Source organism: Canis aureus, chromosome 5 (genome assembly GCF_053574225.1).
Source record: "Canis aureus isolate CA01 chromosome 5, VMU_Caureus_v.1.0, whole genome shotgun sequence".
NCBI classification, from domain to species: Eukaryota; Metazoa; Chordata; class Mammalia; order Carnivora; family Canidae; genus Canis; species Canis aureus.
Genome location: NC_135615.1, coordinates 17,993,764 through 18,005,816, shown reverse-complemented (window position 1 = coordinate 18,005,816; position 12,053 = coordinate 17,993,764). Strand labels below are relative to the sequence as shown.

Here is a 12,053-nt window from a genome sequence, read left to right as displayed (position 1 = left end):
CGGTAGCCTGCTTCTCCCTCTCCCTCTACTGCTCCCCCTGATTGTGTTCTCTCTCTCTCTCTCTGTCAAATCAATCAATCAATCAATCAATAAAATCTTTAAAAAAATTGTCTAGCCAGTCCCACTCACATCTTGAATGGAAGCAGTAGTCAGTTTTTTATCTTTAAAAATGCTTTGTATTGAAGTATCCAATACATACGGAAAGGGTCACAATTCCTAAGTGTATACATCTATTAATTTTTATAAACTGAACACACCCATATAACCAGCATCCAGAACAAGACACAGAACATTACAAGCATTCCAGAAGCCTTTTTGTTCCCTCTACCAACCAGCATAGGATTTTGTAATAACAAAGAGTCTGTACATGCCAGCATATGCTCTCTAACCCAGAGCATGGTAGTGAGTAACTTAGTTTTATTACTGTACTGGCATACAATCAGAAGTTCACCACATGAGGCACAATTGCTTATGTTGTTTGCATACAAATCACTGAATATGTAGTCATTGTGTTAATATCATGGTTTAGGGGTTCAAGATGGGAAAGAGACCTTCTGCATCCTGTTCCTGGGAGTTCTCAGAGCCCGTGGGTCTTTCCTCGATGGGGTTCTCTCCTCATCACCCAAGAAGCCCTAATTTTCTTTGGGTTCTACAAGTTTTACCTAGTCTGATAAGTGATGAGGACTCTCCCAGCAGAGTTCACACTACTGCAGGTGAAATTATTGTTCCTAGAACCATCAACACCACCACTTGATACTATAATGTGTCAGCACATGGGAGAACTTAAAGTCATAGAATTCTCTACCCCGAGTGGGTCTCATCCCTGGCAGCACATTAGTATTGAAGAATTTAAAATAACACCGAAAACAAACCCCCAAAACCCCACCAACCAGCCAAACACACACATACAAAACCCCCACAAGTCACATCTACCAATTACATCAGAACCTCTTGAGGGGTAGAGTTCAGCATTGATACCTTTAAAATTCCAGGTGTTTCTGAAGGGTTGAACTTCTCAACTTCCCCTAGCAGCTCCCCTCCTTTTCACTTTTAGACATATCTGCAACTCTAATTACATTCTCAAGTTGATTGAAATTTACCCCAGGCTTGATTCCCTAACTACCTTTCAAACATAAGGTAGGGCATTTTTTCCTTTTCTTTTCTAACCTAGGGACTATCCTTAAGTTATAGGAAATGGACAAAACGCCTCCATTATCTCCCAGTTTCCTTCCATTGGCCAGATCCCCTGGGATCCCTGTGATGGAGATCTGACCCCTAGAAGCCCTGCCAGGGGAAGTGAAGTCTATTCCAGCACAGGAACATGCCTTTGTCTAGTTGCTTTCAGTTCAGGACACCAGGTATACCTTAACAGAGCCACATGAACAAGTGCCTCCTGTGTCTCCAAAGGCAGTTTTACTGTCAACACTCACCAGTCACTCACCAGTTACCTTTTGAGGGCTTATGAGCTGCACTGGTGATAGGAGGGGGTCGGTAGGCAGAGAAGAGGATCTGGCAGTTGGTCAAGAAGGGAATATCCCAGAAGTTAGTTCAGGAAAGGTATAGAGAGATAGGAGCTGGCCTGGCTGTGGAGGATTTCTCTTACATAAAAAAATTAGTCCCTGTTTTCTATCAATGTCATCACGTGCTTGCTTTTTCTGGCTTTTTCTCTCCCCCTAGAAAGTATTGTGTCCAGAAGATCTTCCTTGGAACTGCATCTGGCTTCCACCACTTGAACAATGCAATAACTACAGGATGCACAGTGACTTGAGAAGATATCAGAGGCTGTCACCATGCCGGGGGTGGGGGTGGGGGGTGTCACATGAAGAGCTGTCTCTCTGTGTTCCTTCTAATCTAATATTTGGAGGGTAGGAGAATGGATGTCATACTGTATAATTTGCTCCAAACTCTAAACTTCCAAGAGATGTCTTTGCTAGAAAGCAAAGTGTACCCCTTGATAAACTTTAAGCTCCAGCTTTGAAACAGGGCCCCAGGCAAATAATCCTCAACTCATCCTTCCATAGTAAAATCCCTAGGGAATCATTATCTCTGATGGCAGTCCTGACTGATGGGATTGGCTGAATTAATAATAATAATAATAATAATAGCCATAATTATTGAGGATCTGCTGTTCACCAGTCACTGTATATTCATCATGTTATATAATTAACCCTTAAAGGTAGGTATAACTCATGTCGTTTTACAAATGAAGAAATCAGGGCTTAAAATCTTGAATGGCTTGCCTCTCGTCACACAGTGAGTGACTGAATGAAGCTTTGAAACCAGGTCTGAAGACTATACTTTCAGGGATCATTTCTATAGTTTGTTACTAGAGAAGTTTCTCTGAACGTGTAGGGTACCCCACTATGATGATTACAGCAGCTCACGTGACGGATATGGTGGAAGTCGAGACAGTTACTCAAGCAGCCGAAGTGATCTCTACTCAAGTGGTCGTGATCGGGTTGGCAGACAAGAAAGAGGGCTTCCCCCTTCTCTGGAAAGGGGGTACCCTCCTCCATGTGATTCCTACAGCAGTTCAAGCCGCGGAGCACCAAGAGGTGGTGGCAGTGGAGGAAGCCGATCTGATCGAGGGGGAGGCAGAAGCAGATATTAAAAACAAAACAAAACTTTGGACCAAAATCCCCGTTCAAAGAAAACAAACAAAAAAGTGGAACCTTTTCTGTCATAACTGTCCAAGGACTACTAAAAGGAAAAATTGTGTTACCTTTTTAAAATTTCCTGTTAAGTTCCCCTTCCATAATTTTTATGTTCTTGTGAGGGAAAAAAGTAAAACCTGTTTAATCTTATTTGACTTTATGACATTGCTTTCAATAAGCAAATGTTAAATGTGTTAAGACTTTACTTGTGTACTAGTGTTGTAATTTTTCAAGTTAAAAGTGTCCCTAAAGGCCACTTCCTATATCTGATTTTTCCCAGTAAATGAGGCAAAGCAATTCTAAGACCTTCCACAAACATCTAGCCTTCTAAAATGGAGAGGTGAATCTTTCTGCCTATACAAACAAGCTAGCTATTAGAGGGTGGTCGGGGTATGCTACTCTTAGGATTTCAGAGTGTCTTCAAACTGAAATCTCAATGTTCTCAGTAATGAAAAACCTGAGATCAGATGCTTATTTAAGGAAAGTGCTATTCACCCAGTAAATCCAAAAAAGCAAATGGATAATGCTGGCCATATTTTGCCTTTCTGACATTTCCTTGGGAATCTACAAGAACCTCCCCTATCCCCTCCCCCAATAAGACCATTTAAGTGTGTGTTAAGCAACTACAGAATACTAAATAAAAAGTTTGGCCAAAACCAAAAAAAAAAAAAAAAAAAAAAAAAAAAAAAAAAAAAGAAACCAGGTCTGTCTGATTAGACCCTGTGGCCTTTCATAGAGAACATTGTCTTCCTGTAAGATAAGCTGCTAGACCTTCTCAGGTCTAGTAGCCTGGTACTTTTATGCCAAACCTGAATTCACAATTTCTCCCAATTACTACCCAGTTCAGGCTTGCTTTCCTCCTTCATAATCCCACAAGATGAGAGCTATGTACTATTCTCCACCTAAGGCTCTCTCTCTCTCTCTGTGTCTCTCTTTTTTTAAGAGATAGCTACCAAAGTAGCAATGGTTCCAGTTCTATGCAAAATGTCATGAGTTCATCTTTGGTTCCTAGAAAATACCTTTAGTTTATGAGATCCCTCCAAAAGTAATGCTTTAACCAAGATTGATGCTGATAGTTGGGATTTTAGACACCTTGAAGAGAGGTCTATATGGGGTACTTTTAGAGGTTTCTTGAATGTGTCAGTTAGGACCCTTTGGTTGGCAAGTAAAGGAAATGCAAACTCAGTCTAGCTTAAGGGAAAAGAAGATATACTAGCCAAATGCTGCAAACATCAGAGAGAGAATGGTGAATACATAGTTTTATGGAATTTATAATACAGCACTTTAAATGAATTATAGCTATGTCTCACAACATAAGTAAATCTCTAAAACAACACTGAATGAAAATGTCAAGTTGTGTTGAGTCCCTGTGTAATTTGATAAAATTATCAAGTTAAAAAAATCTATAAAATAGGTTTAAGGATACATAACTAGGTAGTAAAAATCTTATGTCATGTATGGGCATGATAAACACTAAATTTATGACAGTAATTATCACTGGGTTGTAGTTGGGATCTGGTGGGAGCACACACATATTGTTTCAAATCTGCAATGTTTAATGCTTTCCATGGAAAACACTTAAATTATGATGCTTATCATATTTGATAAAACTGGATGTTCATTATTATATTATTCTCTACTCTGATCTGAGTGTTTAAAATGATTCAGAATTGGGGCACCTGAGTGGCTCAGTCAGTTAAGCCTCCAGCTCTTGATTTTGGCTCAGGTCGTGGTCTCAGGGTCATAAGATCATCCCCCACATCCGGACTCTGTGCTGGGTGTGGAGCCTACTTGAGATTCTCTCTCTCTCCACTCCTCTTCACTGTGCTTGTTCTCTCTTTCTCTTAATAGTTAACTAATTAATTTCTCTAAGTGAAAGTGACTTACAGGAAATGTATCTTCAGTCTCACTGAGGAATATATTTATATATGAAAACTCATAAATAATGTGCCAGAGAATATAACTGAACAGTGTATAAAAGAATAATTTGCCAGAATAATTTGCCAAAATCTATCAAGATTTATCTCAGCATAGAATAATATAGCAAAAATTCATTAATATAATACATTGCATTGATAAGTTATGGGAAATAACAAACAATAGGTGGAACTCTATAGCTATTCCCCTTAAAATTGGGAACAGGAAAAAACAGTGCTCTCACTATTACTTATTATTATTTTTTTAATGAAATGCTAAGTCAATGCATTAAGGGAGAAAGCAGTTATAAAAAGTATCATAGATAGAAGCTTGGGAAAATATTCTACCCATAAAAGACCAAAACTAATAAAAGTGGACAGATTCAGTTCAGTTTATGAATAAAGAGAACCTGATCTCAAGGAAGAGGACAGACACAAGCTTGCTTTGGAATGGGGACAGTGGGAGTATTAGATACAGACCCAGGTTGTTCTAAGAATTATCTCAGAACATAAAAAGAATAAGATACAAGAAATGAGGCTGGCAGGAATGAAGCCAGAAGCAGGTTCCAGCCAGCTGGCTTGGTACCCATAGGGCAATGATACCATAGCACCAAGAATAGGGAAGCCCCGAGTCCTCTGTGTAGAAGAGAGTCAGATAGGGGCCCAGGTGTGCCATATTGTGTATCTGTCAACACCTCTTGGCATTCTGGAACTAAACTATGGACATACTTAACGTAAGCATACTTAGGTGAGAGCAGCAGGGTGGGAGATTTTGAGGTGGTGCTAGGCTGCTCATCATTGGTGGGTGAAGGCAGGCAGCCTATTCCTAAATAGATACTCCTTTGACAGACAATACAACTTGGCTGAGAATAGTATGGGATGAGCCCTGACAATGATCTCTATGTGTATCAAGGATTGTGAATAGTATATCATAAAATAAATCGTTATGTTTTAAATACACTAATGAAAGGCATCTGCTGACGTTTGAGCTTTTGACATGTTACTCAATAGATCTGGCCTGAGTGTGCCAGAGGGCCAGAAATGCCAAAACTCAAAAGGAACTGGTCAAAGTATCTGCTCTTAGGTAAAAAATAATGGATATACTCCACTTCTTCTCTCCCACTGAATGAAGTTATACAACCTGGAAAAAATGTGTGGAGCAACTATTTAAGGACTCTGAAAAGTAAATAGCATATGGCCTGGGAAAGAAGACTAGGATTTGAAATACCACTAAAGCAGCTGTATTTATCATTCTTTTTATTTTCAAAATTTCCTGGCCTCAGTTCAATGTACCAGAAGTGGGCAATGAGGCACAGAAAGAAAGTTCTAGGAGAAGTCCTTTGGTGGTGACTTAAATGGAAAACATAGCTTCTAAGCTCAGAGTGAGTGTGAAATTTAGTCCCCTTGTTTCTTTTCAAGGAAAACAAAGAGGGGGAAACACTATGTATACTGGATATTAAAAGGATAATAACTCTACTTATATAAATTCAACAGCTTAGTGAAATAGACTCATTTAATTCCTTAAAAAACACAAACTTGGGCAGCCCGGGGGGCTCAGCGGTTTAGCACCGCCTTCAGCCCAGGGTGTGATCCTGAGGACCCAGAATCCAGTCCCACGTCGGGCTCCCTGCATGGAGCCTGCTTCTCCCTCTGCCCGTGTCTCTGCCTCTCTCTCTCTCTCTCTCTGTGTCTCTCATGAATAAATAAATAAAATCTTAAAAAAAAAACAAAACAAAACACAAACTCCCTAAACTGACTAAAGGTGAAATAGATAACCTGAATATATAATGATATAACTATATATAGCTGTGTACATATATACAGTTTTATATATATACATATATATGTAATTATTTAAAATAATTAATTCTTGGTTAAAATTCTTTTGAAATTCTCCAACCTCAAATAGTTTTACTGGTGAAATTCTACCAAATAGGTAGAGGAAGTAAGACTAATTCCACCCAATATCTAAATAAATTAAATCGATATTAAATAACCTTCTCAAAAATAAAGCACCAGGCCTAGATGGTTTCACAGGTGAATTCTACCAAATATTTAAGGAAGACTTAAGTTTAAATTGAATTTAAGTCGGTTCTCCACACTCCTCTAGATAATAGAATGCAGACCATTCTCTAATTCATTTTTATAAAGCCAGCAAACCCATACTTGGCAAAGGTAGTACAGACAAAGAAATCTATCTATACCAGGTTTATCTAGGTTTTAGATTCTCAGACTACACTGATTAATAACTCACAACTAACTTTATAATAAAAAAGTACCTCTAACACTATATTTTCTTTTGAGATCCTTTGTTAGCTTTTCTCTTCCTGGTTTTTGGTAATTGAAGTTGTTGGCTATTGACATCATGGTCTTTTTATCATTTGCTCTAAATATCAGCTATTTATTTAATATGTCATAAAATAATAAAATCCATGGCCTACCTTGAATTGTTGCTATCCTCTCCACTCTATGTTCAAATATCAGAATGTTTACTTGGATTTTTGAACTGAAAGGATCATAATCAACATGAAATATCTAGAACATTGTAGTCAGTAGTGAAAATGAGCTTAATGCAAGTATTTGAATAGCATATCCATTTAATCACTGTTCCCGAAAGTAAGTTTTTCTTCCTTTGTGGCTTCTTGATGGGTAAGAGACAACGCTTTAAATAACCAGATGAATTAGGGCTTCTTTTCCTATATCACTGGGCACTGGTGGTTGAGGAAATAAAACTTTGCGTGTTTAGCTAAAGTGTACACGTTTATGGTGATGATACGATATGGAGTAACAGAAGTATATTGCAGCTGTTACGAGCTAGCTGCTGAAATCAAGGCGTCCCGCTCTGCCAGCTCAGTCCTTTCCCACGTAACACCAGCCAGCGAAGGTTCGGGCCGGGGAGGAGCGACAGCCTACAAAAGGAGGGTGACATGACACGCGGGGCTTCGCATCTGCGCTTGCGCAAAGGCTGATTAATCACTCCGGAAAGACGCGGGAGACTCTGAGTTTGCGCAGACGCAGCGCTTCCTCAAGGCGGAACTGGGAAGACCGGCGCTTGTGCAACCTAAATAGCCCGGGTAGGAAGGAAGGTGGCAGATGCGCAGCGCTGCGCATGCGCGGGCACCGCTCCCGGGGGGGAAGGGTTGAGAACCGGACCCGGGTGGCCGGCTGGGCTCAGAGCGGAGCAGGGTCAGGATGGACGAGGACGTGCTGACTACCCTGAAGATCCTCATCATCGGCGAGAGTGGCGTGGGCAAGTCCAGGTGAGGCGGGTCTGCGGGCGGTGACGAGGGCAGCGGGCTTTCTGCCGCCGTGGCGGCTGTGTGCTGGGCCGCTCGGGAACGGTAAAGGCAGCGGCCGGTGCGGGCCGGGGGGCGGGCTCCGCGCGTGCTCCCAGGCCTGTCGGCGGCGCGGCCCCGCGGCCCCGCGGCCCCGGCGCGGCCCGGCCCGGCCCCCCGCCCCCCGCCGCGCCCGCCTCGGTGTGGGCCTCTGGCAGTCCGGACTCGTCTGGATACGTTTCCCCTCCTGTTGTACCAGATAAAGAACAGTTCTGAGGGCCGCCGCCCGGCTCGGCCGGCGGGTTCGCTGCCGAGCAGCCTCGGGCGCGGCGGGCGGGTGTGGGCCCGAGTCTGGACCCGGCCGGGGGGTTCAGGCTCGCCGTCAATCCCGCGATTGGAGTTGAAACTTCAGTCCTTTGATTTCTGTCAGGCTTTCTCTGAATACGTAGTGTTCCACACAGGAAGTTTCGTGACGCCCTAGGTCACATTCCTGGCCTACTTGGGTGCCCCACCCCCCGTGTTTTTCGGAGTCAGCTTGTGAAAGAACGCTTTGGCCTTCTGACTACTGGAGTAATTCACTGTAGTCCAAGATGCTGTGAGTTTAAGCTGGGACCACCGTTGAGAATAAAGGGTAATTGTTTTACTCCGCATTCTGCCACAGCACAGAGAGGTCAAGGAACAAATTAGTATGCTGTTTCTTTTCTTGGCTTTTTCTTGAGGGAAAATTATAATTGGCAGGAGTTCGAGTTGAGATCAGGTAAGAGCAGTGGAGCTCGAGCGAGCAGTGGGTGTTGCAAGCGGGTTGTGGTTTCACTCAAGCCTTGGAACAAAGTTCTCCAGGTAAAGTTACCCTTGCCATCTGGCTATTATTATTATTATTATTATTATTAATCCTAGTAGTCGAGGCTGTCCTGGTTTGTAAACAGTATTCAATTCCAGAAGTTCAGATCACTTCATCAAGTTTTACTTTTTTAGATGCGTAAGGATTTCAGATTTTATTCTGTAATACGTTCTTTTTGCGATTTTATATATTTTTAAAGTATGACAATATATTTCCAATTTTTCTCATTTAAATATATTAAGGACAGCGTATTTTGGAGTGAAAGATTTGTACATAACAAGGAATAGATTAATGAAACACTGTGGGCTAGTATAGTAGTGTGGGGAGTGTGTGTGTGCATTATTTAAAGGACTGAGTAATTTTCACGATCACCATCTATTATATTTGGGATTAAAAAGTTGCTATATTGAACATTGTCTTAATAGGACTTCTATAGCCCTGTGATCTTTTTTTTTTTCTTGAGATGTGACTCATGTAGGTTAAGGCATATGAAATTGCTGATTCTGAAGTCAAGAATGGGTTGACTGTCATTTCATATAGTTCAACCCAATACAGTTTTTGGTAGGCAACATTTTCCTAAATGTATCGGGTGGATGACTGGTTAAGTTGTGTTAAAATTTTCTGGAAGGTTAATAGAATGTTTACATAATTGAGGTTCTTCCTCTAGCCTAAGATCTGCTAAGTGGTTTATTGGATTCCTTAGTTCCCTCCCCTCAGACAAACATGTTTGGATCTAATCTGCTCCAAACTTTTCTCAGTACTTAATGAATTTTCAGCTGCTCACTGCCAAATTTTAACACCTTTACCTCTTTCAAGAAAGGGTTGTGTTCAGGGAGAAAGTTGGCTTATTTTTCTAGCTAGATATTGCATTATTGGTGCTTGTGCTGTGCTATGGAAAACAATCTTGAATACTTATTCTTTCTGGGTACCTGGAGAACAAATGACTCTACTAAGATAGAAGCCTGTGCTTTTTAAGTTAGTACAAAAACATTTGTCGTGGATATAGTCTTTAAGAATTGTTCTGACCAATAAGTTTATATTTCTTTACAGATCTAGAGTTAATGGAAGTGAAATATCATTTGTATTGTTGCACGACAAAGGATATTTATTTATTTATTTATTTATTTTAAAGATTTTATTTATTCATGAGAGAGAGAGAGAGAGGCAGAGACACAGACAGAGGGAGAAGCAGGCTCCCTGCAGGGAGCCTGACGTGGGACTCGATCCCAGGACTCCAGGGTCACGCCCCTAGTCCAAGGCAGACGCTCAACCGCTGAGCCACCCAGGGATCCCCGGATATTTTTTTTTTTTTTTAAGATTTTATTTTATTTACTCATGAAAGATACAGAGAGAGAGAGAGAGAGAGAGGCAGAGACACAGGCAGAGGGAAAAGCAGTCTCCATGCTGGGAGCCTGAGTGGGACTCGATCCCTGGTCTCCAGGATCACGCCGTGGGCTGCAGGCGGCGCTAAACCCCTGCGCCACCGAGGCTGCCCGACAAAGGATATCTTATTAGTAGGTTATTTTTCCAGTTTATTTCAGACTGTTGGAGTGTGATCAGCGTGTGTGGTAGCAGACAGGAGACCCGGATTATGAAACTGGTGCTGCCACTTATGTGACCTGTGTGATACTTGAATGCTCTAGGCCTTCATTTCTTCGTTTAAAAAATGAGGTTGGAATAGAAATCCCTCAAACCTTATCTAATGTTAAATGTATAAGATGCTTTGAGCCATGGTGAAGTAAAGAACTAGCAAAGTGTTTCAGAAACTGGAAGGTTGGGACGCCCGGGTGGCTCGGTGGTTGAGCGTCTGCCTTTGGTTCAGGGCATGATCCTGGAGTCCCTGGATCGAGTCCCACATCCGGCTCCCTGCATGGAGCCTGCTTCTCTCTCTGCCTGTGTCTCTGCCTCTCTCTGTGTGGGTCTCTCATGAATAAATAAATAAAATCTTAAAAAAAAAAAAAAGAAACTGGAAGGTTATAGAGACCTTCTGTTACCTAAATTGCTGTCCCTCCTATGTCTCTGTATCCCCATCCTTTTTGGCCAACTTCATTTGTAAATTAAGAAATGCAGACTAGTTATGATCGCACTGTTTATTACAAATTTTATTTCCTCTAACTGGTAGTTACTCCTTCCATCTATAGCTCTGCATGGAGAGTATTTTTCTCCTCTAACTTTGAAAATATGAACGCGTAAATAGCATTGGTTCTTAATCATTTTCTGGTTGTGGAGTCTTTAAAAAGTCTAATAGAGAAGTAGACTCTGCCTAGGAAGAAGCATAACATAGAGTTTAGAATAGATTTCCAGCTAACAATGTATCCCTTGCCATGACCTGCTTATATTCAGAGCTGGTATTAAAATTTGTTGTTTTGTACCATATCAGTTCCCTGGCTTTCTGACAAAGTACCTTTAATGACAAGGGTTATTGTAAGGATTAGCAATTATGTAAGAAGAACCGCTGGTTCAAACGTCTGGCACATTGTTACTGTCCAATAAATGATAGCCAATACCATTGTTATTTTATTATTCTGGTATTTTTACTACTACTAGTACTCTGCAAGTTTCTTTTGTTTTTGTAACTGAGTCTTTGTAGTAACTGAGCATGGATATATACCTTTTCCATTCTTAAAATACGAGTAACTAAATTTTTAGCAAAATCTTCACTTTTATGAATTTAAAAACTTAATGTTGGGGAGAACATTTTTACAAGTGCAATCTTAAGACTCTTGTTAGTGCAGTCACCTAACTCATGTTGGAAGTAAGCAAAGTTATAATCAAGAGGGTTCAATGTTAAGTAGAAAATCTATTTTACTTCTATGATGCTGGTTTCATTGAAAACACAAGAAAGGGAGAGTTAACCCTTCAATACAATTAGTGACACCAGCTTTTTTTTTTTTTTTTTTTTAAGATTTTATTTATTTATTCATGAGAGACAGAGAGAGGCAGAGACATAGGCAGAGGGAGAAGCAGGCTCCATGCAGGGAGCCCGATGTGGAACTCTAGGAAGGCAGATACTCAACCACTGAGCCACCCAGGTGTCCCAGACACCGGCTTTTGAATACCAAAAGGCCATTATGTGTTGCAGTATACTATGGACAAAACAAAAAAAACCTCTAGCAACAAAAATTCATACTTTTTTTTTTTTCATGTCAGACATCTGATAGCTATTTCCTTGATTTTATTAATGCATACAGGTCGATAGAACAGTCTTTTGTCCTATTGTAGGAGATAATGTGAAGGAAGATGGATTAATTTTATAAATTTAGGGCTTTAACAGAAACTTAGATTGTATTTTTGAATAGCTTCTAATAACTGACCCTTCTGCCTTATAATAAATAAATAATTCTGGGAGATATGAAATCTTAGAGTA

General features: G+C 40.7%; 1 protein-coding gene, 1 long non-coding RNA gene and 1 pseudogene across 2 annotated transcripts in view; 2 read left to right on the top strand and 1 right to left on the bottom strand.

The window, feature by feature from the left end:
• Positions 1-376: 376 nt before the first annotated feature.
• Positions 377-7,933, bottom strand: LOC144313758 (uncharacterized). Its single transcript, XR_013379394.1, has 2 exons — positions 7,012-7,933; positions 377-2,579 (listed from the first exon to the last, which is right to left on the bottom strand). It is a non-coding gene; the product is annotated as an uncharacterized LOC144313758 (long non-coding RNA).
• On the top strand, positions 2,289-2,398 carry LOC144315036 (small nucleolar RNA U3; annotated as a pseudogene).
• RAB18 (RAB18, member RAS oncogene family) overlaps positions 7,609-12,053 on the top strand; it is a 39,411-nt gene continuing 34,966 nt past the window's right edge. Inside the window, exon 1 of the mRNA XM_077896998.1 lies at positions 7,609-7,830. Within this exon, the coding sequence (XP_077753124.1) occupies positions 7,763-7,830 (68 nt within the window). The 5' untranslated portion in view covers positions 7,609-7,762. The remainder of the gene's footprint in view (positions 7,831-12,053) is intronic.